Source organism: Lontra canadensis, unplaced genomic scaffold, assembly GCF_010015895.1.
Source record: "Lontra canadensis isolate GAN:19392208 unplaced genomic scaffold, GSC_riverotter_1.0 scaffold48, whole genome shotgun sequence".
Taxonomy (NCBI): Eukaryota; Metazoa; Chordata; class Mammalia; order Carnivora; family Mustelidae; genus Lontra; species Lontra canadensis.
This window is the reverse complement of record NW_022631042.1, coordinates 13,019,963-13,046,880: the sequence shown is the minus strand read 5'-3', so window position 1 is coordinate 13,046,880 and position 26,918 is coordinate 13,019,963. Positions and strand designations below refer to the sequence as shown.

The window sequence follows — 26,918 nt, the reverse complement described above, 5'->3', positions numbered from 1 at the left end:
ATCTTAATGAATTTGTAACTGTTTGCTCCAGGGAAAAAGCACATATTCAAAATTCCCATGAATTTTGCACACAATTTCATTGGACTTTATGAGACTCTAGGAAATCCTAAACCAAATTCATTGTTTATCTGGAATATATTATTTGGAAATTTTTTCTGTAAGGTGGCTCTATCCAATTACCTGTACTATTGTTTTTATATATTTAAATTGTATTTAGTAGCAGTGCCTTTTCATTGATAACTTGTTATGGATTGGTTCTGTGGTTCAGTGGAAATGCTAAAAAGTGAGAGTGATAACTTAATTAATATCAATGTTGTTGGAAAGAATTCTTAGTGAAAAAGTTAATAAGAAATGTTTCCAAGGTGGTGTTTCTGCAATACCATTTGAAGTATTTTTTATCAGTGTCACTTAATTATTATAAAACAGGATAGGAAACTAAAGTTGTCATAAATTATCAAAGAGGAGCCAAATATTCTCTACTTGTGTTTATGGCACAGAGGAAATTATAATAACAAAAAAAATTTGTGACATCTACCTAAGTGACATCTGAGTGATATGTGCTCAAAAGATGCACAAAATATAGTTTTTAGTATTTTCACTGCAATTATTTTATTTTGTTTTTATTTTTTAAGATTTCATTATTTATTTGTCAGAGAGAGAGAAAGAGCAAGTAAGCACAATCAGGGAGAGTAGCAGGCAAAGGGAGAAGCAGGCTCCCCGCTGAGCTGGGAGCCCGATGTGGGACTTGATTCCAGAACCCTGGGATCATGACCCGAGCCTAAGGCAGCAGCTTAACTGACTGAGCCACCCAGGCATCCCCACTGCAATTATTTTAAAAGTAATTCTTATTCCTCATGATAGTATTATGTTTTAATAGAAGTTTTGTTTTGAAATGAGCAAAAATGTGCCTGTATAGTACTTACCTTTTGGATAGAATAAAGTAACATTACAACAAATGGTAGCTGTGCAGTTTTACAATTAACTGAGTATTTTGTTTGAATGAAGAAAAAGTAAATAGCACTTTATAGTGTCATGTTTCATGTTTGGTACCATTTAATCTTCTGACTGTATGATTTTTAAATGAAACTTTTTGCCTAGATAGCTTCTTTTAGGGAAATAAAACGTTAGGAAGATAACCTTGGCTCCAAACCTATTTTATCTCCAACAAGCTATGTGAAGCAGAGCAGGTCACTTAACTTCTCTGAGCATGTTTTCTCATCCAGAGGGAAAATATCAGCAAGAATTCCCTCAGAGTGTTGGTATGAGGATTTGTAAGATGATAATCTAAAGATTTAACACAGTAACTCATTTATTATCACAGTAAGTGTTCAATAAGGTCAGTTGTGATTATTGAAAGATTTCTCACAGAGAAAACTGAACACTGCAGATTGAGATAGTGTGTGGAATTCTAGAGAGAAAATCAAAATTCAGTCCTATTTCAAGTTTTCAATGCTATAGGTCAACGAGCCTTTTAGTACATCTACTATATGCCAGCTACTGAGCTAGACCTTTTTCTGAGTCATTAATATTCCTATTTCCATAGTTAATTTCCTCCTAACGTGAAAATAATGTAAGAGTTATTAACAACTAAACACATTGAAAGGGAAATGCCCAGGGAAGAGGGCACCTGTTGAGTATAAGTCATCAGTTCTTCAAGGACCATCTAACTTAATAACTGTAGGACTGTGTAAAGCTGTAAAGCCATGCTCATTCTCTTAAGTGACAACACTTATTGGGCGTCAATAGTTCACTTTCTTGACAGTGCTACACAAATAAACCCTCATCACTCTCTTCCCTTACCATGCTTTACTTTCTCTTAGCACTTACCATCATCTCTAAGTTCAGGGAAAGCCAAACTTCATTTCAAACTTCATTGGTTCTTATTTCTATACCTGGCACATAGTAAATGCTTAAAAATATTTCTTGGATGAATGAGTGAATGAATCAATGAATAAATTTTAGTTCTTAGGAAGCAAATGTCCTGCTGGATTGTAGTATATATAATTTAACTAAAATTTTATTAGTTAAAATGAAGTAAGCTTAAAAATGTTTTCTTCAGGGAGCACCTGGGTGGCTCAGTGGGTTAAGCCTCTGTCTTCGGCTCAGGTCATGATCTCAGGGTCCTGGGATTGACCGCATCGGGCTCTCTGCGCAGCAGGGAGCCTGCTTCTCCCTCCCTCTCTGCCTGCCTCTCTGCCTACTTGTGATCTCTCTCTCTCTGTTGAATAAATAAATAAAATCTTTAAAAAAAAATTTTTTTTTTCTTTAGGAAGGCATTATGGCCTGAACTGAGTTCAGAGCTGCTTCTGTACCTTTCGTTATGGGTTACTTGACTGTCACTTTGACACATAGTCTATATTCTAGTATAGAAAGTAGTGGTTCTTAAGCTTTAGCGCACAAATCACCCGAGAGTACTTATTAAAACTTACTAGTCAGAACTGTAACCATAGATATTCTGATTCATTAAGTCTAAGGGGGGAGGAGCAGAAATTGGAATTTCAAAGAAGCACCATAGGATATTCTGATATAGGGGAGTTACATTTTGAAAAATACTCTCCCAAACAAGATACATGGGGTCAGCAGTTTAAAAATTGTTCATTTCAATTTCACTAATATTTACTCATCAGTTAGTATATATCAGGCACTTTTTGGAGAAGTATTATCGAAGGTTAAGTAGTATTACAGACTATTATTGTATTGTATGGATTAAAGACTGTTTTATAAAGTTAGGTAGCTATAGTTTGCTAGCATTTTGTTGCTTGTAAGAAATGATAGTTGGAAAAAATTTAATAGCAGAAAGACTACAGTTTTTTAACAATTGGGGAAAAACTATAAAAATGTAGACTACATTTGATTTGTTACATTTCAGTCTGTTTTAAGACATTAGCAATATTAGAGTGAAATACGTATCTTTGTGTAGATAACAAATATACAATATACACAGTATACAGTATATGACAGGTGGGATTGTATGTAATATTAATGGATGTGCTATATGTATGTATGTATGTGTATGTATGTGAATGTGTGTGTATGTATGTATGTGTATATATATATATATATATATTAAAAAAAATAATTCAGTCTCCTATGTATTTCTCACTCTTCCAGTCTGTGTCTAAGGTGGTCAGAACTCTCACTTGTTAGCATTAACCTTTTTAAAAATTTATGTTAAATTAAAAATTTTTCAGTGTGCTTCTGTTACTGCTATTGTATGTCCACAGCTGTCTGAGTGGAAAGCAGTTATCTATGAACTTCATAATAAGAGTAATAAGATTCTCTTGCTCCTTTTAGTTTCCGCCTTAAAAAACTGGTGGATGTACTTTGGTAGCCCGCCTTGCGTAATGCCTCTCAGAAATATATGACACACTGCTGTCATGGAAGCAGGGTGAGGAAAATGACCTCAGTCCCAGATAGAGTCCGCTCTCCTCCTTTATCTTACTTGATGCTTCAGGGTTTGATAGTGCTAGGAGTTGATGTTGGTGGCAGTGACAGGAATGACAGTACGTTTTACCACTTGCTGGTGGAAGTACAAAGCTGTCATACTTGAAAGCCATGGATACAGCTTATAGAGGCCTGTTTAAAAAAAATGTGTGAATAGAGGGGCAGAGATAGTTAGGATTATTTTCACACATTATTTTATCATGAGCAAGGGGAGAAATACTGTGTTTAAGTTTGCTCAGCTCTTTCTCTCCTGCAGAAACTGAATACTCTTTAAAAGGTGAAAGCTTTCATATTAAGATGAGCCCAGATTTCCATTTACTTCTCCATCTCAGTACCCCTCTGTTCCAAACGTTTGTGAGTTGTTCTGTCATCCTGATTTGCATTCTACTTTGTATTGTGTAATATATTATTATATTACTAATCTGCCCAGTTTGTTAACTGGAGTTTCTTTTAAAAAAAATTGTTTTAATCTTTTTGAATGCCTTAAGAAAAAGTCAGTCTTCAAGTTTTCTTCTATGAACTCTAACCCACAATTCTGTATTCCCATTTTATTTCTCTAAAAGCTGAGTATCTCTGAGTATTTTACATCTTTTTCCTGCCTTGTCTAGGTTTAATTATCTCCTTTTTTTCCTCTTTTGTAATATAGTCTGAGCTCCCTTTTCCCCTAACATTTATTATTAATCTCATGTTTAGCTTTCTTGAGTTCACTGCTGTCCCGTAGGGAGATTGCTTACATTTGCAAGGAGTACATCAAGTGTGCTTTTCTGAGATGTAAAGAAAATAAGCTCCACAAGTTTTCTTCAGTTTTTTTTTTTCTTTCTCATCTTATTTAGTGAAAAGGAAGAAAAAAATACATTATTTTCTGTCTTTTTCCTTGCTTCTGCTCTCCATTTAGAAAAACAGCCTGCCTCACAATTTGACAAGTTACCTTTCTTACCTTTTTCAAGATGGTCTTGACGTGTAGCTTCAAATTATTTAATTATAATAGAAGAGGGTTTAACTATTTGATATTTTATCATTGTCATTTTTTAGAAATATTGCTATCTGGTTTTTAATTTTTAAAAAATTATTTTTATGGAGCTATTAACAAAAGAATGAGGGAGACATGTATATAATGACTTGGGTAGATATTCATAATTATTACGAGCAAAGGATGCTACTTATATTTTTTACTTTATATACCTTGGCATTTTTCCATTGTTGATAAATTTTTGTAATTAAAAAATTACTGGAGAAGAAAATATGTGGCTTAGTGGAAAAACTGAATAAACCAATATGCAAAATATAGATATTTTAAAACATCAATTTGAATTTTTAATTTTGAATAGTTTGTAATAACTAGAACATTCTTGAATAATGTCATTTATTTCACTTAATTGAATTATTTGCTTTGCCAGAAATTCTTTCTGTTTTTGTCCTCATTATCCATGTACTTTATGCAAAACAATTTGAAAGTTCTTAGATCATTGAGGATAGTCTGTTTTTTACAGTCTTTTTTTGGCCATCATTTTTGTTCTTCAATTTCTTATACCAGTTGCCTTTCTAGTCAGTTGACATACCCTATCGATTCTGTCTTCACGTTACCTGTCACACGTGTACGCTCCTTTGCACAGCTACTGCCAGCACTTTTTGCCAGGCCTTTCATTACCTGTTGGGGTGATGACTATGGCTTCCCGTCTTCTGTGTCTTACCTAACCAGCGATTTGGTTTCTCATCTTCCTGTTACGTGTCTTACTCAATCAACCCTTTCTACATATTGCTGATTGATTGATTTGTAACCCATTTATCATTGTCTTATTCCCCTGCTCAAATATCTCTGCCGATATTTAAAGCCTTCTTTCTGTCTTTGGCCCCAGTTTAACCTAACAGATGAGTTTCTCACTATTGTATAACTTTCCTTCTAAAGAGAGCAATTTACCATTTCTAAGTCTGCTTCAGTAGCTTTCTTCAATAATGCTTTTATTTATATTGTTTTTAAATCCAACATAATTCCTTTCTTCTTAAGATTATTAAGAACATTGTTGTTGTTTTTTTTTTCCATAGTATTTACTGCATTCTGCCTTTTTGTAGGTATTGCCAGACTTTTAACTACCTTGATTCTAGGTTAAGCTTCCAGGGTAATGACTGTATTCAATATGAATATGTGTACCTAACATAGTGCCTTCTACAATGTAAGGATTCAAATATTAACTGAATTACTAAGCTTACTTAAATGTACAATCAAGGTGTAATGAAACTAAAAGTTTTATTGACTTCGGAAAATAGTCTTTTAGAAGACTTTGGAAAGTAGTCAAATTACTATGTTGACTAAAGTCTTACTAAGCACCTGCTTTCTTATCTTTCGGTTTTCATCTTTCAGTCAAATCTCAGTTAAATGAGGAGTTTGATTTTTAATGCCCAGAGAACTTAGATTTTGCTATCATTTTATTTGGGGGATTAAAAAAATAGACAAGTAGACCACATACCTAAAAATTGACTTACCGTGGTGAGATCAGAAATATTATGGATGGCATTTTTTTAAAGCATAATTATAAATTCTTAAACTTTCATAATAGGTTTGAACATCTGTTCAGACTAATTGGTAGACTAACGACCTCCTGGAGTTAGCAAGCAAGAGAGTTCCATATCTTATTGAGCTCAAGTTTGATTTATTTTTAAAATAATAGTTCTTACTTCTGTGGTTTTGAAGAACTAACCCAGTTAACTATATATAAATGGATGCCTGTGCCTGTGATTTGTGGCAGAAGGACCCATATTGAGTTTACTGTTACCGCTGTTGCTTTTGCATTTACAGATTTCATTCTAACATGAAAAATTGGTATTTATATTTTTTCCCATAAAATTATTAGAAATACAGTGAAAGACACACACGTTTTGGTGAAGCCCATCATGAGGAAAATAAAAATACTTCACCTTTTCATAGAACAAACACTTAAAGTTGTCTAAGCTTCTCATTCTCTCATTTAAGCTGAGGTCATTAATTTTAAGCATATTTGTGACTTGTTTTCAAAAGCTGATCCTTTAATATAACTATTATTTTGGTTTACATATTACATACTATTTAACATTAAAGAGCAATTAGAAGTTGTTTGGTAGGTATGAATTTTCTTTGTTGTAAAACAATGGATGTTACTTTTGAATACTTGAAAGTCCATTACAGGAGGGCAAAAATGCTTGTTAATTGTCTGTTCCAGTGTCAAGCGTAGAAATAATAACAGTTTAGAAGGCAACATTATAATATTTGCCATTTATTATTTTGTTAGATTTCTTATTACAGAACACAAGAGGGCATGAAAGCAGTTTAGGCAAATATACTTAAAAATGTTTTTTAACCAAGTTCTTTGGCATGCTTATAGACTTGAAGACTAAAAATATTTAAGACACAGAGGGTTTCTCTTAATATGAAAATTCTAAAAATAGACTAATTTTTATGAAGATTATAAAACTAAATACAATTATAATTTATGCTTGGAAGTTTAAGTATAAAATTAGTTTAAAAAATTTTAATGGCTATATTAGGAGATATTCTGTGCCAAATATGTTTACTGAATGAAAAAAATTTTAATACCCTTACCTATGAAGTCTTAATTTCTCTACAGGGTTCTGAAAAATGTCTGTTTTCTTATGCTACATTTTGTCAAATTGAAGCATATCTTTAATTCCATGAAAGTAGAAAACAAGAAAGAAGGATACTGTTCTTTTGCTAAGATTTGACATGATAACATTATCAGAAATAAATCACATTAAATTTCCCATGTAACCTCAGGGAATTCAAGCTATTGCATGGTGCTCATTTCTCTCAAGGATTAATGTATTCAGTAAACTAGACTGGGTAAATCTCAACCTCACTTACTTATGTAAAAGTGATGTATTACTGAATTCCTTGACATAAAATTTTATTTAAAGATGAGTTGTTACTTGATTTGATGGACACAGTGTTAAAAAAAAATAGAATAAAAAGTTGCCCAGTTATCAATTATAAGGTAGCAAGAACTGTATTTGCCTATTTAAAGTAACTTATTGCTATTTTTCTGATATAGTGGTAATTAGCACTCACTGATATATTATTGGATTATAACAGTTGGAAAATATTTGTTTGATATGAGATTCCCAAACCTTTTATCTGTAGTTAGGATTAGTAATTTTATACTTTTCCAACATGAATTGAAGATCGGAGACACAAGGATTAAAGTTAGATTAAGTGGTGTAAAGTAAAAAAATTGACAAGATTTATTGCCACTTATTAAGAATGGAAATAGAACTATTGTTCTTTGAAACATTTGGAAGCTATCATAGTATAGGAAACTTGTGTAAATTTTATTACTCTAAAGTTGCTATATATCTAAAATTAGAAATCATTGGCTTTGTGCAGCTTCTCTACAATGATAGAAAGTCTTTTTTTCTTTCTTTTATTCAGATTTTAACAGCTGACTTCTGGTATACAAAAAGACTGACTTAAATAAAGTTAGGAAGTTAGTTTATTTTAATGCACTGGTTTTTACCAGTATACTATATTAATCCCGGAACATTTGGCTTAGACTCAAGCAAAGTGAGGAAGGAAGAAAAGAGGCTGGTGCTTTAGTTTTCTTCCTTCCCTTTATTGTCGGTTTATTCATATATTTATAGGCATAGTGCCCTTGATCTTAGAAAATCAATCTCTTTTTCATAATAAACTTGAATTTCAAAGTTTCCCTATCTTAGAGTGTATATACAGGGTTGTTTCTTGGTTCTTAAATTTTAAAATCCTGATAAATTCTACAATTTTCGGCATTCAAAAAAAAGGATAAAGTTTCACACATAGTTCATTATTTTTGATGCATCAAATATATAGCAAATAGACTATACCAGAAAACATAATGTAGTGACAGAAAATTCTGAATTATTTTGATTGGAGACCATAATTTTTGTTCTTATATTAAAGTGCTATTCCACTTGTCATTTATATAAATATATCTATAGCTTGTGGCATAGAAACAAATACACCTCATAAAAAAAAGAAAAGGATACCTGTGTCAGTTACATTTTAAAGTTATACACTGTTTTAAGGCTATGTATTTATTATTTAGAAAATATGACTTACATGAATATCTTCTGATGGACATAATATTGACAAAATATACACAATATTACTTTAACAGACTGCCATGCAACAAATACATTGTAATGAAGAAATTGAATATATATGACCTAATCTAATCTTGACATTTACATCGAAAATTTACAACATAACCAATACTTAAAATGTTTTTTCTTATATTTGGCAGTAATTTCATTTTTTTACAATTTAAATGTGGGCTTAATGAAACTTAGATTTTTCCCTAGTCTGTGACAACCTGAGGTACTAAACATTTTTCTCTTATTTCACTGTCTTCAAAGGTAATTTTTTTGTTTCTTTTAGGATCTATCCAAGAATTGTGTATTACAGCATTATTAGGCAGAGGATCAGCTTCCACTATGGAAACAACTCGCTTTTTCATTTTACTTTTCAAGACCTTCTGAAATTTTTGTCTAGTAAATGCATATAATAAAGGGTGAAATATAGTTGTTCCATAAGCCATGACTAGAAAACACAACCTTAATTTTACTAAAAGGTCACTTGGGCCTAAACATAAAATGGTGGTATTTAAAACAGAAATGGGTGTCCAGCAGAGAAGAAATGTAGAAATAATCAATAAAGACATCCTGAAGACTCTTTTTTGCCTTTCCCGTCGCTCACGGTGTCGTTTCACGGCTCGCCGGAGGGCGATTATTACAGAGACTGAAGTTCTTACACCAAAGACCACATTTCTCCCACCACTGCTTTGTGACATGTCTGTAGTCTCATGCTGTGTGGTTAGAGAAATTGTCTTTTTCTTTCTTGTTTTCTTCTTCTGCCCTGTTGAAAATCTTGTTCCGATTCGAATGTTAAGAGCCTGAAGGATTTTGGTGTATGTGATTAACATTACTATGACAGTGAAAAAGAATATTGGGATCTGTACTAGCAGGTGGTAATACATTCCCAGTTCGGTGTAGTATTCATTTGTACTGACACACAAAAGTGTCTTGTTTTCCCACGTATTTCCACTTTGAAGACTGAAAAAATTTACCTCAATAAAGGGAATCAGGAAAGAGAAAAACGAAAAGATCCAAATGGATATCATTAGCATTACAGCTCTGCCCATTGTCAGAATTCGGTTTGCAGGTTTTACAGAGATGTCATATCTGTCCAAAGTGATAGCAAAAACGTTGATTGCTGTTGAGACACTTGCGAAAGATACACAGGCCTCATGGAAACAGCAGATGAGAGCAGTGTTACTCTCCAGTGAAAGCAGAAGGATAACTATAGTTAGAGGAATACATCCCACACAAATTATTACATCAAGTACATGAAGATTCATTGTAATAATGTTACTGACAGAGTTGATTAAGTTGGATTTCATGCAGTAAAGTACCAATACGGTGAGGTTGCTGCCAAGTCCCAACACAATTTCTAACATAAGAAATCCGGTGAGAGACACTTGAAAGCTTAATGGATATGATAGTGGTTGGTACATATTGGTGTTGATGTCATCAATGTCATCTCGCACTGTAATGTTAGATTCAGACTGCATGTTGGTTTCCAGAATGGGAGAAAAACACATTCTTTTGGAGCAGTTGGTGTTTTTCCTAGAAAGTGAAATAGAATAAACTCTTTGATATTTGGCAATTTAAATGACGTATAAAACATGTGTTCCTTGTTTTTAAAAAATAGTCTTTTTATTGTGTACTTGGCTTAATTTTTAAGTTTCTAAACTATTAATGGCAAAGGTAGAATTAGGAGACAGCAAGGTTGCATTGTTTTGATGTAACAGGGAATTGGATTCTCCCTTTGACTCCTATATAGTTCAGAATAACTCAAGATCCCCAAAGATTTTCCTCATTTGGGTTTTTCAGGCTTTTTGAGATACGGTATCTTTTTGTACAATAAAACTACCCAGTATGCAAAACTAATTTTAGCCTGGTGTTTTAATATTTCATTTTAAAGTGTTGTGAGTAGGTGGGTAATAAATGCTGTTTTAATATGTTCTAGCCTAATTAGCATAGGTATAATTATTCTCATGAGATTTCAAATGAACAGGACAAGAGTTCATTTAAAATGATAAATGGCACAGAGCCCTAGTTGTTTAAAACCATTTTGTCCATGTTCTTGGTTGAAACTCTTATTCAGGAGTCTACAGTGTGCTTGGGGATATTTGGAGCTCTCTCCCCTAGAAAGTAGGCAAATGATAAATATTACATATTTTGTAGTGCAAATGCTCGTCAAACTTCATAATGGACAAACTTATGTAATAAAAATTGGATGAGAAAGGACATTATGTTAAAGTAGAACACCACAAAACTTGGTAAAAGAGTACTAATCACTCCAATGAATGATTTATTTTGTGACCACACCCTCTCATTTATTGTGGAAGAAGGAAATTGAAATTTAATATCATGTTAAGTAATAATCATTTTTGGAGTGGTTTAAGAGGCTATATCATTTGATTTTATATGTTTAAACAGGATTTTTAAAGTAAAACATGAAATTTTGGAAAAGGAGTATCTGAAGCCCATTTTCTGAGGAATCTTTTAAAGTTATACATTCCATGTGAAACCTTTGGTAAATAAATCACCCGGTGTGAATAATTTTGAGGAAAACAACAATTAAAAACGATTAAAAAATAAGCTCTTTTGCCAATTCATATAAATCTATATTTTAATATATAGAGGGTTAGAATAATTTATAAAAATAATGTCTGACTTTCTGGGCTAACATGTCAGTAATGAGTATATTCAGTTAACATAAAATCATACAACCAACTATATTTCACATTTCAAGTACAGCGTTTTGACTGCAAAATCATAATCAAACATAAATTATAAAGACTAATAATTTCCAAGATTCATGTTAACCTTTCACTTGGTGTAACCTTCGACAGCTTTTTGAATACAATTTTATTTATGCATATTATTTTAGGGGCGATATTTCAGAAACACAGATGACAACATTATTAATTCCTTTGAGCTTGGTATAAAGTATCACTAAAGGCATATACTCAAGTGAAAGTCTTAGCTAACAGTGAAATCATATGAAAATGGAAAATTTTAAGTGTGCCAGATTTTCAGAACTGACAGATTAAACATCAGGTCTTTGTCATCAGTTAGATTTATAATTAGATAAAGCAGAAATGCCAAGTTAGAGGGTAACTAAGTAAAACGCGTCTCCTCTAGAGCAAGATTGTTTTCTTTTGTAAATGTTAAACAGTGTGGTGCGGTGCATGCATCTTCTGACCTACCTGTTTGCTGTTGCCTTATTGGCCTTTTGGCTCACTATAGCAGATTTTCACAAATTGATTCATGATGTCATTGACAGATTTTGACATGAATTTTTACCTGACAACAGTGAAGTAGCTGTGTTTTATTTCATGTCTTGTAGAAATTCTTTCATTTTCTCTCCAATACTTCAAACTGCATGAATTGTGAGATTTAGTTGGCTGATGGATTTCTAAAGACCAGTACAAAATATTTGTGTTTGTTTTGCCTTAAAAAGTCACGACCAAGAGAAACTTCCTCAAATGATAGGAATTGTGTTTCCCTTTGAGGGAATATATGATAGTGTCTCTTTATTTTCCAGAACATGTGAAAACAAAAAAGGAGACATACGGTTTCTAGCTTCTAAAATGTATTTCGACATCCTTCTGTTACAAATGTAAATCTGTTTCTACAGCAGTCCTCATTAGTTTGAAATGATTTCTTGATCACATAACTTGCTTTGTATTATAAATCCAGTCCATGTTCTTTTGATAAAAACCATCTGCTATTTAATTTGATTTGTTTTCATTAGAAGAGGATACATAGTCCTAAAACTTAGATGAAAAAATCCTTTAGTAATATCAAGTGCTATGAATATCTGAATATTTAGTGCAGAAAATACATGATAAAGCTTTATTTAGCTTGCTGCTAATATATGGCATTCTCTTTTTGGCATTCTGTGCCTCATTGTTTCTTCAGGAAACAGCTCCACAATCCCGGTATGTTAAAGTATAAACTCCCCTTTTAAAAATGCTCACCATTTTGTTCTCAGGCTTTCGCAGTTAAATTGTTTTTCTTTTTGTGTCTATTTTATATAGCATCTTCTTAGGATGATTGCTGTCCATGTGTTATATCCCAGCAGTAATGTGGACGTGTATTTTCTGGTTTTAACTCCTTAACGTCTTAAATTCATGTGTCAGAAGAATATCCTGCAGTTTTTGGTTCAGGCAGCTAGAGAGGTGTTTGATCAGACGCATTCTTCATATTGTCAGTTGCAAATACTGAATTAGCTGCTGTGGGCCCTTGTGAAAAAGAAAAAAAATGGTTAAGAAATAGGGTTCCTAATAATTTGCAATTAACACAAGTTACTTCAGTTTTGTTGACTTTGACACCGTACGCAGTAATTTGTTATCAAAGTAAGCAAACTGTATTAGTAGAGCCACCACCTATGCATAAATTTAAGGGATTCTTTAAGTATTTTCTTTTCTTAACAGATTTTGCAAATGTTATGTGATTCAGTAATAGAGGTAGCATTATAGATAGAACCGTGAAGGAGAGGCTGCAGTTTAAAACTAATTTCTGCTCTCCGTTTAGAAGCTAGCCTAGGTTTTCAGAGATTATGATCAATTAGCATACACTACACATACTGTCTTTCTCTCTTGTCTTTACAATAAATTTAACACTGTTTCCTACTGGGAAATATGGTAGCTTGCTTAATTATTAGCACATGGTTTGAGTATCAGCTGATTCAAACCTATCCCATGGTAAGATGCTTATAAATGTCTACGGATGGGTTGTTCATGCAGTTGAAATGCAAACGGTAATGCAAAGTGTGACTGCACACTAAATAATTTTCAGTGAACATGCCCGATAACGAACTTAACCTAAAACTGAATAATAAATAATAGCTAAATAGTAAACCCAGTCCTTTTAAGAAATAAAAACATTTTTTGAGCACTTGAGAAAAACTATCCTGATGACATTAAGAATATTTAGTAGGTCCGAAGTGACTTAAAAGGTGATGTCTCCCTAGTGAATCAACAAAGAAAATTTTTGGTATTTAACATTGCATCCTAAAAATAATTACATTTAAAATGTTATGTCTTAAAAGAAGTCGATCTAAACAATACATGTTTAGCAATAAATAGAATTAAGCAAATAAACTGTTAAAATTTAGGTTGAAATTTTTCAAAGTAATTTTAACCCACTATGCCAGTTCAAAAGCAGCTTATACTGTTAATAAGGGAACACATCTTACCTCCGCTAAGGATTTGATACATTCCTGATGTAGTTGAAGCGTTTTCCAGTTTTGACTGATGCATTTTTGTTCACTTGTTAGCAGAGGACTGGGGGAAGAGGGTCATAAACATCTCTTCAGAAAAGACCTTAATGAAAACATGTGTCTGTCCTGTGCCATTGTCTCAGCGGTCCTGCTAACGTATGGGACGTGTGGTGCTGCCGAGAGGCTGCTGCAGTCTCTCACTCTTCCTACTGTGGAATCAATAAGCGTCTGAAAAACGTAATGAAGTAATTGAACATACTGAAGGCTTCTTGTCTCCAGAGACAACATTTAGATTCAGTTTCTAAAAAGGAATGGCACTGCTTTTCAGAGGAAAGCCTGTTCTGGGCAGCTTTTGCAGAATGACAGCCTACCTTGTCGCTTCTCCCCACTGCAGAGAGATGCAGTGCGTTCACTAATTTTGATTGGTCAGTTGTATTGGGCTTAAACCGTGCTTCATATGTAGAGCAGGGATTCCCCCCCTCCACTGTTTTATATAAGGATGCTTTTTTAAAAGGCTATATTTATAAGTAGTCGTCTGCTGCTCTTAAATAGAATATGAGTAAATTAGTCTTTTAAAAATGTGTATTCTATTCTGGTTTGTTGTTCACTTGTGCCAAACATTAAAAAATACAGGGGGGTGGAGGGGGGTAAGAAAGAATCGCATGGTGGAAAGTGTATATTCTTTCTGAAGCCTAGATGATTGCACTCGGGAATATTTTCGTCGTCTATATGTTTTTGGTTGAGATTCTTTGTTCTACAAATAGAAAGCCGCTGCATCTTTACTGTGAACCACATTGAATTTCAACTAGTTTGTTTGTATTCAAGTCATCTTTTCTGTGTATTTCAAATTGTTGTGAGCATCTCAAGGTGTTAAACCTTGTTACTACTGCAGTATTCATTCAGGTGTTCATTCATTCCATTCATTCCTTCATTCATTCATTCATTCAGAATATTAATGAGATTGCTCCAAGGTGGTTCTACCCTAAAATGTTTTTTTAAAATGCTATTACTATTAGCATAGTCTCAATGTATAAAGATTTAATCATGTTCTTTCCTTTCAGATTACTTCTCTGTCTTCACCTTTGGTAACCCTTTTATTTAGTAGATATATAATGATCAACTGCCATAATGTTTTATTTCAACCGGCTATTTCTATTTTTAACCTGGGCAGTTTTAATGGATTGCTGTGCCTTAAATAGTATATGTAGCTGTGTGTGAAAGTTATCGGGTAAACAAAGCAGTAAAGGAAAAAGGAAACTAGTAGTTATGTGTCTTCACAAGTTATAAGGCTAAATTATTTTAAGGTAGATTGTCAAAAGAATAAAAACAAGTAGAAGTAATTAAAGTATTACTTTAAGAATAAGTTTCTATTAACTTTGTTTACCTACTCTCAGTATTGAGGGAAATGCTTTTTTAGGTTTGAATATATGAAGTGGCTGGATTCTGTGTTCACAAAATAGAAGACCTTGCAAATGACTGAATTATTAGAATATTGATCATCACCTATTTCCATTATTTTAGGAATATCAGAATTCATTTTTAAAAATGTATGCTAAATTTTTAATTTGTAACTGGAATTATTCTTTTATAATTTAAAAAAGCAGTATACATGTTTGTAATCTTCTGGTAGTGTTTAAGCTTCACAGGGGGCTGGCTGAGTAGTATGTGAGTTTTGAATTGCATTTGTATAGAAGTTGAGAGTAATGTGGAAAATTTTGTTGTGAATTCCTAAAATTTTATGCACGGCCTTGGTAATGCTAAATATTAAAGTGTTGTTGTGCTACTTTTCATGCATTTTGAAGGTTGCAGAAAAGGATGTTGTTAGAGTGCCAACCATGTTGAAAGATAGTGTGCAAGCACATGGACACACAATGTTATGTTAAGCTTCAGACTAAAACCAGAGCTTCAAACTAAAATTGGAGGAAAGATATTAGCATCAATTGAAACTTGTGGTGGGGACAAGAAATCATTAATGTAGTGAAATACACAGAGTGCTTTTCTGCCAAAGAGTTCAAGTACACTTATGTTGATCATCAAGATATCCCTATGAAGTAGAGGCAACCAAGACTCAAAGAAGTTTAATGACTTGAAAAAGTCTAGGTAAGTTAGTAGCAGAGCCAGTGTTGGACCTCTGTGACTTCCTCCCTCTTCCCCCATCTCCCCATAGTTGGCCCCCTTTCTGGAAAATTCTGAAGATACTTGGGACTTAAAATTGGATGATCTGGGTTCAGTCACTGCTTATTAGTTATATGACTTTTGGCAAGTCAAGCATTCTTTGGGACACAATATAGCTTTGATTCTTTTTGTGGAAGTTTATTTCTGTGTTTTCTTTACCTCTCTGTAATACAATATTTCCAAGTTAGACTCTTTTGAAAAAAACAAATTCTATCTCTGTAAGAAATAATGGCAGCAAAAAAGCTCAGACTTGGACACTGCACTTTATTTCACGTGCAAGTAAGTGACTTGTGATTAAGGATACACAAGATACCACAAACAACAATTATTTTTATTGCACACAACATTTAGTATGGTTTTCCTTTTAAAAACCACAGATTGGTTTAGTGATTTATTAGCAGGATAATCCTAACTACATTTGTTTTGTTTTTAACACAGATGAAAATATCTAAAATACATGATTCAGAATTAGATTATACTATTTTCACGAAAAAATTAGTGTCAAATTATATGTCAGAATTAACAAAGATTTTTATTTCCATAGTAACAAATTTTTACACTTGTGCATTTAATATATTTTGTATTTATAGAAGATACTAATTTTAAACAGTTGGTGGCTTAAGACTAGATATTATGTTATAAAATAATTTTATAGATTAATTATTAATTAGCTAATTGATAACGTAGAAAAACAGTTTTACCTTACGAATGATACCTAAGTTATGGATATGAATCTAAGCCCCCAAATATCTCCATTAAAATCCTTTCACTGAGTTCTGGGGTTTTTTGTTATAAATATTTTGATTGCATAAGAATTTCAATTCCTAACATTTTTGATATGAAAGTCTTTGATTTTTAATTGTATACATCTGTTGCCTTAAGTTTGAACAGCCATGAATGTGAGAGAGTGATTTGTTGTTCACATTTACATTGCACTGTTCATATCAGGTCATTCTTGTCCAGTTTGTGTCTACTTCTGATACTACTTCTTTGATGATTCTGAGTTTGTAAATAAAAAAAAAATTCAACTTCGTGAAATATTGTAATTAGTGACAACTGAAAAGTGCTTTGAAACTGTTTGTAAAATATATATGCAAAAGCAGTTCCTAACTGCTGAAAAATGCACTTTTTAAATTGTATGGCTTCAAGGGTGCTTTTTCAATGAATACTTAATATAGCTAACTCTCAACTCTCTCTGATACTAAAGCCCAATGAAGAAAGGATTATTTTGGTTGAAAGGCAATTCAGAAATTTCATTTGGCTTCTCAACTTTAAATTTCTTTCACAACAAATGTTTTACCAGAAAAGTAGAAATGGACCATCTGCTGAAACCTTCATCAAATGGGGAGTAGCCAAGGTAGCAGAGAGTCAACAATGTTGGTGATTCATTATTGGTATGAGAATAATTGAAAACTGATTATAATTAGATAAAGTACATGCATAAGAACCATATTCTTTTAACAGAAAAACTCCACAAAATGTTCCTCCCCAACCTTTCTACTTCACCTAAGTTGGACTTTTAAAATTTTTCATTTTCATTTTTTACACTATGTATTTGTAAGTCAGTTGTCAGCATCACATATATTATAAAAATAAATACATGGCTTTCCCTTCCATTTTCTTATCCAAATCTAGATTTTGGACCCTGTGACTATTACTACTTCTTAATTTCTGTTTGTTGTCCTAATGTTGGCATGTTTTTTGGGGGCCTTGTCCCCTTGGGCCCCTGCTCCAAGTTTTTTGGGTTTCTGTTTTCACTGACTTACCTTCTTCTTTACATTCTTAAATATTATGGATGCTTTCTGTTGATATTTTTCTCTTACATTTATGTCAGAATTATACAGTCATGTTTGTGCCTTTTTTCAGTGGCTTCTCTTCTGCTGCTTCATTTTCTTTCTATAATTCTCCTTTGTGGTTTATTATGCAAAATCACATTCATTTCTGTGTCCTGAAACCAAGTCAGTTGATGAACTAGATAATATATTCTGATATTAAATTTGATAGGAATGTATTGGGAGAAGCACTCTGCCAGGAGCACTGAGCGTTCCTGAATGTCCTGGGGTCTGCTGGGTATTGCTGGGTATACCAAGATTGGAAAAACCTGAGTGTTCTTTGTCTGGACCAGTTCTCAGGGTTGTGTTTGAAGCTAGCAACCTTGAGCTATGCAGTAAGGACTCCCCAAAGAGCAGACTTGCTTCTGCTTGTTATAAAAATGGTCAATTTTAAAGCTCAGTGTCATTTGGCTGTAATGCAAATCCACTGTATACAGAGTATTCATCTAGGCCCCTCTGCCAAAGGAACTTGGGTGGGAAGGTGAACTGTCCTCTTACTTCTTGCTGTGTCATGGATAATAAGGTCCTTTCCCGGTGACCAAGGCATCTTAGGCCTTCTGGCAGCATCCGTGACAAGAACAGACTAGCTTCATAGCTTGCTAATAGAGTAAAATCGTAGACTCATCCTGATTTTTGACAGTTTGAGAATAAAGCCGTGATGTTGACAGAAACATAGCTTCCTGCAAGAGAAAAGACAAGTGTCCTTGTGGGTCAGTTTAGTAGCAAATGCTCTTGTTGAAGTGGGAAGCCAGTAGATCCCCTGCTGACTTACCTGTTGATGAATATTTAGAGGCTAAGCAGTGAGACCTAGAACAGAGCTGCCTGAATGATGCTTTGGTTGATGCTTACTCTCTAGGCTAGAGAAGGAAAGAATGTTATTATGTCAATAAGGCAGTAAGCCTTTGGGCCAAAAGGTGTCAGCAATGGGTATGAGTAGACTGAATACATTATAGCTTTCTTTGTTGAAGTCAAGTAGGCAGTTTGAACATATATGTTAAGTCTTGCTTATTGGTGCAGAGCCCTTCTTTGTACCCTCTGATTCTCAGCTTCTTAAGGTAAAGCCTAGTATGGTAGGGAACCATCAAGGATGGGGGCGGGGGGAATTCAAACTTTTACAGCTCTGTTGGATGGGGTGCCCAAGCACCAGGCTACCTGATCGTATGGGGAGAAAGCACCGGAGGTGGCAAGGGAGGCTGAAGGCTCTGTGGGCTGCACAGTGGAGCTGTGGCAGTGTGCACAGGGCAAAGTAAGGATGCCCAGGCTCTTGCAGGAGCTGGGAGGCACGGGGGAGGAAGTTGCACTGACCCTGGGGTGAGGAGCCAAGCAGAAGAAAAGCCTCCTACCACTTCAGTCCTCCTGCGCAGGCTAGCCTCCCCCACTTCCCCACTATGATATACTCCCCGTGCTCCAGGTCAGAAAATAATGTCTTCTCCTGGCAGCTGTGGCTATAGTCCCTTTTGTGTATGTGTTAAATTCCTTGGTCTGTGTTCCCGCAGGGGGGAAAACAGTCAAATTCAAGAAAAGCTAGAGTGTGGGTGGAGTCTGGGGGCCTGTTCAATATTACTGTTGTTCTGGCTTCCTCTGCCAAATGTATATTTGGTATTGCCATTTTTACTTCTACATGCTTACACTGTGAATGCTTATGAGTTCACAGGAGATTCTCCCTTCGTGGGATGCTGCATGTCCCCTTCCTGAGTGATCCAGCACAAACAATGGATTATCCCTAGAGGAGAGAAAAGAAAATCACAGCTTTAGTTAAAGACACAGGGCTGCTAAGGTACTCAGGCCATTTCTTAGTACAGCAGTGCCACCTGCCTGACCCAGCTACCAAGTGCATCTCTTTTGAAAAGGCCTGCTGTTCAGGTCTTGTGAAAACTACGCACCTGACCCATAGACTCCTTGCAAACTCTCCGGCATGATACTGCCGTTTTGAGGGTAGCTTGACTCAGACTTGACAGTTCACAAGAAAAGGACCCAAGAAATTGCACTGACCAAGTGCAGATGGTTTGTTCAGTGATGCAGCCGGCCTGTCCTTAGTGACATCTTGGTGTCGCGTGAAGGGGTGGAAGTGACCCCTTTTGGGAGAAACTGTATCTCTAACTCCTGAAATAGTATCTCTCACTTCTTGAAGCAAAGGCCCTAGCTCAGTGGAGCCCTTGATTTACAGAAGTTCCTGTAAATACCTTGGCCTGGTTCACTTATGGTTCAGCCCAGATATACGCTGGTGGTATCCATTTTGCTGCTGCAGCTTTTCAGCCAGGGTCAGTGACAGAAAACTGACAGTGAATGTCATCACTTGATTCTGTTGTCCTAGCTCTGACCAGTACACCCCTTGAAGAGCATTGTGGGTGTTCTTATGGACCGGGGGGCTTCTCGGGCTGTTGCCAATAGCCCAGCTTTCAGGTGTGCCACTCGGAAGATCAGCAGATCAAAAACATCTCTCTTTGGGTCTGCAAACTATGGAAGCAGATTGTGGTTGTCAGTCAGTTTGGCTTACTCAAGCCCAGTGTGCTGCCACTTCTACCCAGATCCGTTATTGTCTTGGGTATGGCAACAGAGCCGTCGTAGTGGGCCGGGCAACTGCTGTGTCCTGGGTTTTGGGAAAGGGGATTTCTCAGCGTCCCTTCCCTACTTCCCTTTGTAGGACTAATTCTTCTTCCTCCCTCGGAGGTATAGGTTTTGTTTTATTCTGTTCTGTTTGCTGTTTCCTTCCCCAGCTCTGATGGGTTTTCAGCCACGTCCAGAGACTGGCAGGTTTTATTGCACTTCCTTCAGTGGTTTCAGGCCTTTTTTCCCTCTTGTATTAGAGATGGTGGAAAGGAGCCAGGCTGGGCTTTATGCCTTGCCCTCAGTGGCTGCTACTGTCATCACTCCCATGCCAGGAGGAGTGCCTTCCGGGGCCTTTTACTCTGCACCTAATCTCTGTGTGTGTGTGCATACCTGGTGAGGTTTTTGAAGAACCATTGGGTACATACACCTTCTCTTTTTTGTTTGTGGCCTCCGTAGGTTCTGTATCTCTTGCTGGCACACATTTAGCCTCTAGCAATTCATTAACAGCCATAGGGGATTACTTTTACTGGTACCCACTGTTTTCCGAAGGGTGCTCATGTCCTAAATGTTCCTCAAGGCACCTGGTTTTTCCTTAGAGTTTGAGTTGGTTGGTTGCCCTATAACCTCAGCTGTCCTGGCTGCTATTTACCATGATATTAGATTATGTCATGACCCACTTGGTCATGGTAGAACACCCGATAAGATATTGCACGATCTTATTTGCAAATATTTTGGTGAAGTCTTTCGTCTGTATATTCATGAGAAATCTTGATCTGCCATTTTCTTTTATTGTAATGTTTTTGTCTGGTTTTAGAATCAGGACAGTGTTGGGATTTGTAGAGTGAATTGAAAATGGTTTCTCTTTTTTTAGTAAAAAAAAAAAAAAAATCTGTATAAGATCAAGACCAAGCCTTCATTACACATCTTGCAAATTCAAAAGACAAGATATATGAGCCCAGGAGGTTTTATATTATTTAAACCTTTTAGTTATAAATTGAAATAATTTAATGGATGATGGATTCAGATTTTCTATTTTCTTGTGTCTGTTTTGATGATAAATATAGTTTGAATTTTTGTTTAAATCATTTAATTTGCCTAATTTATTAGCATCATTTGTTTTTAACAGCTTCTCATTATATTTTAGTTATCTGTAGGATTGGCACTCTATCTCCCTTTCATTACTGATAGTGGATATTTGTATCTTCCTTTTTTTCAGTTTGCCTACAGTCATACTAATTTTACTGATTTTTTTCAAATAACCAGCATTTGGTTTCACTGTTCTTAGTGAACAGTGTTCTTATTATTATTTCTAGTTTATTGATTTCTGCTCTTACCTTTAGTATTTCCTTCCATCTACTACATTAGTGAAAGTACCTTTGATAGACTTTAATCTCTTTTTATCGACTATATGCTCAGTACAATGTTTTACTGACATCTCACAGATCTGATTATGTATATCATTCATTTTAGTATGTTCTTTAATTTCCCTTGTATTTCTTTGCTGACACCTGTGTTATTTAAAAAATTTTCAGTTTCCAAATATTGGGTAATTTTTCTAATTTTTTGTTATTTACTTCACATTTAATTCCATTAAGAGAAAATAATTGGTAAAATTACAGTATTAAAAAATGTATTTAAGTTTGTTTAATGGCCCAAAGTAGTCTGTCTTGGTGAATGTTCCATATTTGAAAATAATGTGTTTTCTCCCATTGTTGAGCATAGTGTTTCTTAAATGTTAAATAGGTCAAGTTGATTGATAACATTGGTCCCATATTTTCTAACCTTCCTAATTTTATTTTTGTTTGTTTTACTAGCTTTTTACTGAAAGTAACTTTTTACTGAAAGAGGAGTTGTAAAGTTTCCAACTATAATTCTGGACTTGTCTATTTCTCCTTGGACTTTTTCCAGTTTTTACATCATATATTTTTACTGGATATATGCACAGTTAAGAGTATTATCAAATGTATGTCTTTAACCGTAATATTAATTCTTGTTCTGACATCTGCTTTGTCTGATTTCAGTAGCTGGTTTGTTTTTTGGTTTACATCGTATACATATTTTCTCAGTCATTTTACTCTTCTGCATCTTTGTTTTAATGGTATCTTTTTTGCAGATTGTAATAATTTGTTTTAGCTTTTTTTGCTATTCTGATTTCTGTCTTTTAACTGGAGTACAGAGCATTTACATTCAACGTAATTTTCTGTATCGTTAGATTTAAGCCCTCCACTTGACATTTGTTTTGTTTGCTCCATGTGTTATTTGCTCATTTTTTTCTCCTTTTTCTCACCTTTTTTGGATGGGGTAATTTTTGCTATTCCATTTTGTTTGGATTTTTAATAACTAATTTTTAATGATGAATAAATAAAGTAAATAAAGTGGAGAAGTAGTCTACTGACTTATTACCTATTTTTTTTTAAGATTTTATTTATTTATTTGACAGAGAGAGATCACAAGTAGACAGAGAGGCAGGCAGAGAGAGAGAGAGAGAGAGAGAGAGAGAGAGAAGCAGGCTCCCTGCTGAGCAGAGAGCCCGATGCGGGAATCGATCCCAGGACCCTGAGATCATGACCTGAGCCGAAGGCAGCGGCTTAACCCACTGAGCCACCCAGGCGCCCCACCGATTTTTTTTAGTCTTCTTATTTTAGTAGTTATTTAAGGTTTTATGATATACATGTTTAACTTACCACACAGTCTGTTTATAAATTATAGATCACATCATATATAATGTTAGATCCTTATTATCATATCACTTCTTTTGTCCCTCTTCCATCTTTTGTGCTATTTTTTAAAAAAAATAGCTTCTGATTTACAAACTTCGTTATCGTTACTTTTTGTTGCAAATAGCCAATCATCTTTTAAATAAAACTTTTAAGAAAAATTTATATTTATATATAGTTGACTGGTGAACAACATGAGGGTTGGGATGCTGTTCTCCGTGCAATTAAAAATCCGTGTATAATTTTTAACTCCCCCCAAACTTAACTACTGATAGCCTGTTGTTGACTGGAAGCCTTAATGGTAACATGCACAATTAACATACTTTGTGTGCTCTGTGGGTTGTATGCTGTATTCTTCAAGTAAGCTAGAGAAAACACACTTACAGTACTGTGTTTATAAAAACAAGCTGTGTAAGTGGCTGCATACAGTTCAAACCTATGTTGTTTGAGGATCAACTGTATTTACCCTTTCTGGCACTTTTTTTTTTTTTTTTTTTTTTTTTAAGTACATCAGAGATTCTGGTATTTTCCTTCCGATTTGAAGAACTCTGACTTTGTTGTTTTGGAGCGCAGGCTTTCTGGCAACAAATTCTGTTGTTGGTAAAAATGTGTTTCTTTTGTCGTTTTTGACTTATTTTCACTTGATGTAGAAAACTGTTTTTTTCTTTGATCAATTAGAAGTTATTTTGTTGTTTTCTGGCATATGTAGTTTGTGATAAGAAGTCTGGTCATTCTTATCTTTGGTTTTTGTTAGTGTGTTGTCTTCCTCTGGCTCTTTTACAGATTTTCTTTTTTTTTTTTTCATTCTATCCTATAATTTCACTGTGATGTGCCTTGGTGTGTTTTCTTTGTGTTTCCCTTCCTGCTTTGCTTGGGGCTCATATAGATTCTTGGGTCTGGGCTGCTACTGCTGCTGCTGCTTGTTTTTTTACTTTCTTACCAAATTTGAAAAATAATTCGTTCTTCAAATACTTTTTTTTTCTGTCACATCTTTCCTCTCCTTTGGGACTCTGATCATGTATATTTTAGACTCCTGGTATTGGCACATGGACCACTGATGCTTTGTTCATTTATTGTTTTGTAGTTTCAGTTTAGGTAGTTTTGGTTTGCTCTTATTTCAGGTCCTTCGATCTTTTCTTTTGTAATGGCTGATCTACCTTGAGCCCTTCCAGTGAATTTTTCAGTTCAAATAACTGTGTTTTTCAGCTCTAGAGATTTTATGTGACTAATTTTTATAGTTTACATTTCTTTTTTCATTGTGTTCATGTTTTCCTTGACTTTGTGTTCCTAGTTGTAATAGATATTTTAAGATCTTTGTCTCTTAATTCCATCATCTTTTTGCATCTTGCTAGTTCAAATGACTGTTGTTGTTTTTAAAAAGCAATCTCTAGGGGCGCCTGGGTGGCTCAGTGGGTTAAAGCCTCTGCCTTCGGCTCAGGTCATGATCCCAGGGTCCGGGGATCGAGCCCCACGTCGGGCTCTCTGCTCCGCGGGAAGCCTGCTTCCTCCTCTCTCTCTCTGCCTGCCTCTCTGCCTACTTGTCATCTCTGTCTGTCAAATGAATAAATAAAATCTTTAAATAAATAAATAAAAAGCAATCTCTACATCCAACGCGAGGTTCGAACTTAAAACCTCTGAGATGGAGAGTTGCCCATTCCACCCATTGAGCCAGCCAGGCGCCCATATAATAATTTTTGATTGAATACTGACCATTGTGTTTGAACACTGTAAATGCGTTTTGTTGTCTTCCTGTAAAGAATGTTGCACTTTGTTCTGTCAGGTAGTCAAGTTACTTGTGGATCAACTTGATCCTTTTAAGGTTTGTTTTTAAGCTATATGGGGTAAGCTTCAGAGGAAACTTTACTGTAAGACTAGCTTAGCCCTACCATTAAGGCATGGTCCTTCATAGATATATACTGAATGCCCCTCTGTTCAATGGCATCTCTTCATTTTGGCCTTCAAGCTAGAATATGTTGCAGTGCTCTCGTTGTGAACTCTGAAAATTGGTCAGTTTGCAGGCTTTCTGGTTGTTCTTCGCCTGGCCTCTTTGAGTCTCACTGTATGTTTTCATAGCTATATATATATATGTATATATATATATATTTTTTTTTTTTAAAGATTCAAGAAATCCTAAAAACTAATTTCTGGAACTGTTTCTCTGCTTAGCTTGCCTTTTTCTATTATTTTGATCTGCTTCCCCTTCCATTTACCTCAACCTTCCTTGATTCAGATTTGTCCCTTGAACTCATCTATAGACCATTAGTTATGCCTTGCTGGGGTTTCCTTTTATGTTGTAGGAGAGTGTGTATTTAGGCAGAAAGACTCAATAATTCTAGAGCTCACTTCATTTGTTTCCTAGCGATCACAGCCTTGCTCTCCTTTTGTCCAGGATCTGAAAACAGTAGCATAAAGTTAGTCCAGTTTTCCAGTTGCTAGGGTAAGTCCTATACCAATTACTCTATTAGGTTGGAAGCAGAAGTTCCAAATTTGTTTTAAAAACTAATTATCCTATAATTTCTTTTAGTAATTAATTATGAACCTTCTTGGGGGATTCTTTTTACTGCTGTCTTTAAGTGATTAAACACTTTGTTTTACTTTTTATGCCTTCTTATGTTACAGTCTAATAATAGGCTGGTGGTATTTTGTGTCCTGTAATTTAGAGTCTTCGCACTTAAAATATTCAACCTGGACAGTTTTCTTTCATAAGTGCCTCTGTTACTTTTTTTCCTCCCGTTAGAGAGAAAAGATAACAGTGCTGGAGAATAGATCATATAGCTATGCAGATTAAGGGCTTTACAAATTTATGTCTTCTGTCATTTCTCCTTCCACAGGTGCTACATTGACTAGGGGTTGGGAAACTTTTTCTGTAAGGGCCCAGAGAGTAATATTTCAGGCTTTGTATGCCACATACAGTCCGTATTGCATATTACTCGTTTTCTTTTCTTACTCTTCAAAAATGTAAAAACTAGTCTTAGCTTTGATGCCTGGTCTAAAAGCCTTACTTTTGTCACCTGTAACATAGATCACTACAACTTTGTTCAAGCAACCTTCCTTGCTCTCTAATTTATACCAGAAACCCTTACTTCTTACTTCATTGATAAAATAGAGGTTTGAATTTTGTCAACTTCTTGCTTCCTATGCATCCCATCTTAAAGCCTGTCTAGATCTTTGGTTATTTGTCTGTCTTTTATTGTGTCAAGAGAAGATGATTACATATCCTTTCCTTTAAGCCTAAGTGTACTCTGTGGATTCCTGCTTTAGTTCTTTTCAATGTTCATTTACAACTTAAGTTCCATTTTGCTGTCATATGGATTAACTTCCTTTATTCTCCCAACTGTACTGTATCAGCGTGTGCTTATTTGCTGTTCTGCCATTTAAAATTTTGCATTTATGACCTCTCAAAATGTTGATTTTAAAGGGTAAAAAAATCCAGACTACCACAGTGTTTTATCTTAAGTACTTTCAGTTGAATTCAAATTGGAAATGGAAGAAAATTCCTTTTAAGCTGTAATAAAAAATATAGAAGATATTTTTGTGATACATACTTATGAGTTAGTTGATCTTGGCCATGTTTTCCTTCATTTCCCCCCAATGACAATGTAATAAGACTAATGAATTAAAACATTTCAAGCAAAGATGTTCTTTGTTGGGAGGGATATAGTTCTCTAAAAGGCAAAAGGTCAAGTACAGAGGTGTGTGTGTGTGTGTGTGGATTTTTTTTTTGTTGTTGTTTTGTTTTGTTTTAATTCGGGAATCAGACTAAATCTAGGCACATTGTGTCACAGGCATCACCTCACAAACCTGCCAACGCATGTCCTTTCTGAGCTTCAACACAGCTGCTGTCCCAACCAGTCTCTTCTTTCCTCTCCTTGACAGTGATTTGCATTA

General features: G+C 34.8%; 2 protein-coding genes across 5 annotated transcripts in view; one reads left to right on the top strand and one right to left on the bottom strand.

Annotated features, from left to right (window-relative positions):
- COG5 (component of oligomeric golgi complex 5) overlaps nucleotides 1–26,918 on the top strand; it is a 276,431-nt gene that overhangs the window by 62,384 nt on the left and 187,129 nt on the right. The window lies entirely within an intron of this gene.
- GPR22 (G protein-coupled receptor 22) lies at nucleotides 8,032–14,148 on the bottom strand. 4 transcript variants are annotated; one of them, XM_032873376.1, is made up of 3 exons: nucleotides 13,733–14,148; nucleotides 11,739–12,776; nucleotides 8,032–10,089 (listed from the first exon to the last, which is right to left on the bottom strand). In XM_032873376.1, exon 3 carries the CDS (start codon nucleotides 10,062–10,064, stop codon nucleotides 8,763–8,765), a length of 1,302 nt encoding a protein of 433 aa, XP_032729267.1. In that variant the 5' UTR covers nucleotides 10,065–10,089; nucleotides 11,739–12,776; nucleotides 13,733–14,148; the 3' UTR covers nucleotides 8,032–8,762. The 4 variants fall into 4 exon arrangements, with proteins under 4 accessions (XP_032729267.1, XP_032729268.1, XP_032729269.1 ...); XM_032873377.1 differs by having other exon boundaries at nucleotides 11,836–12,776; XM_032873378.1 differs by having other exon boundaries at nucleotides 12,513–12,776.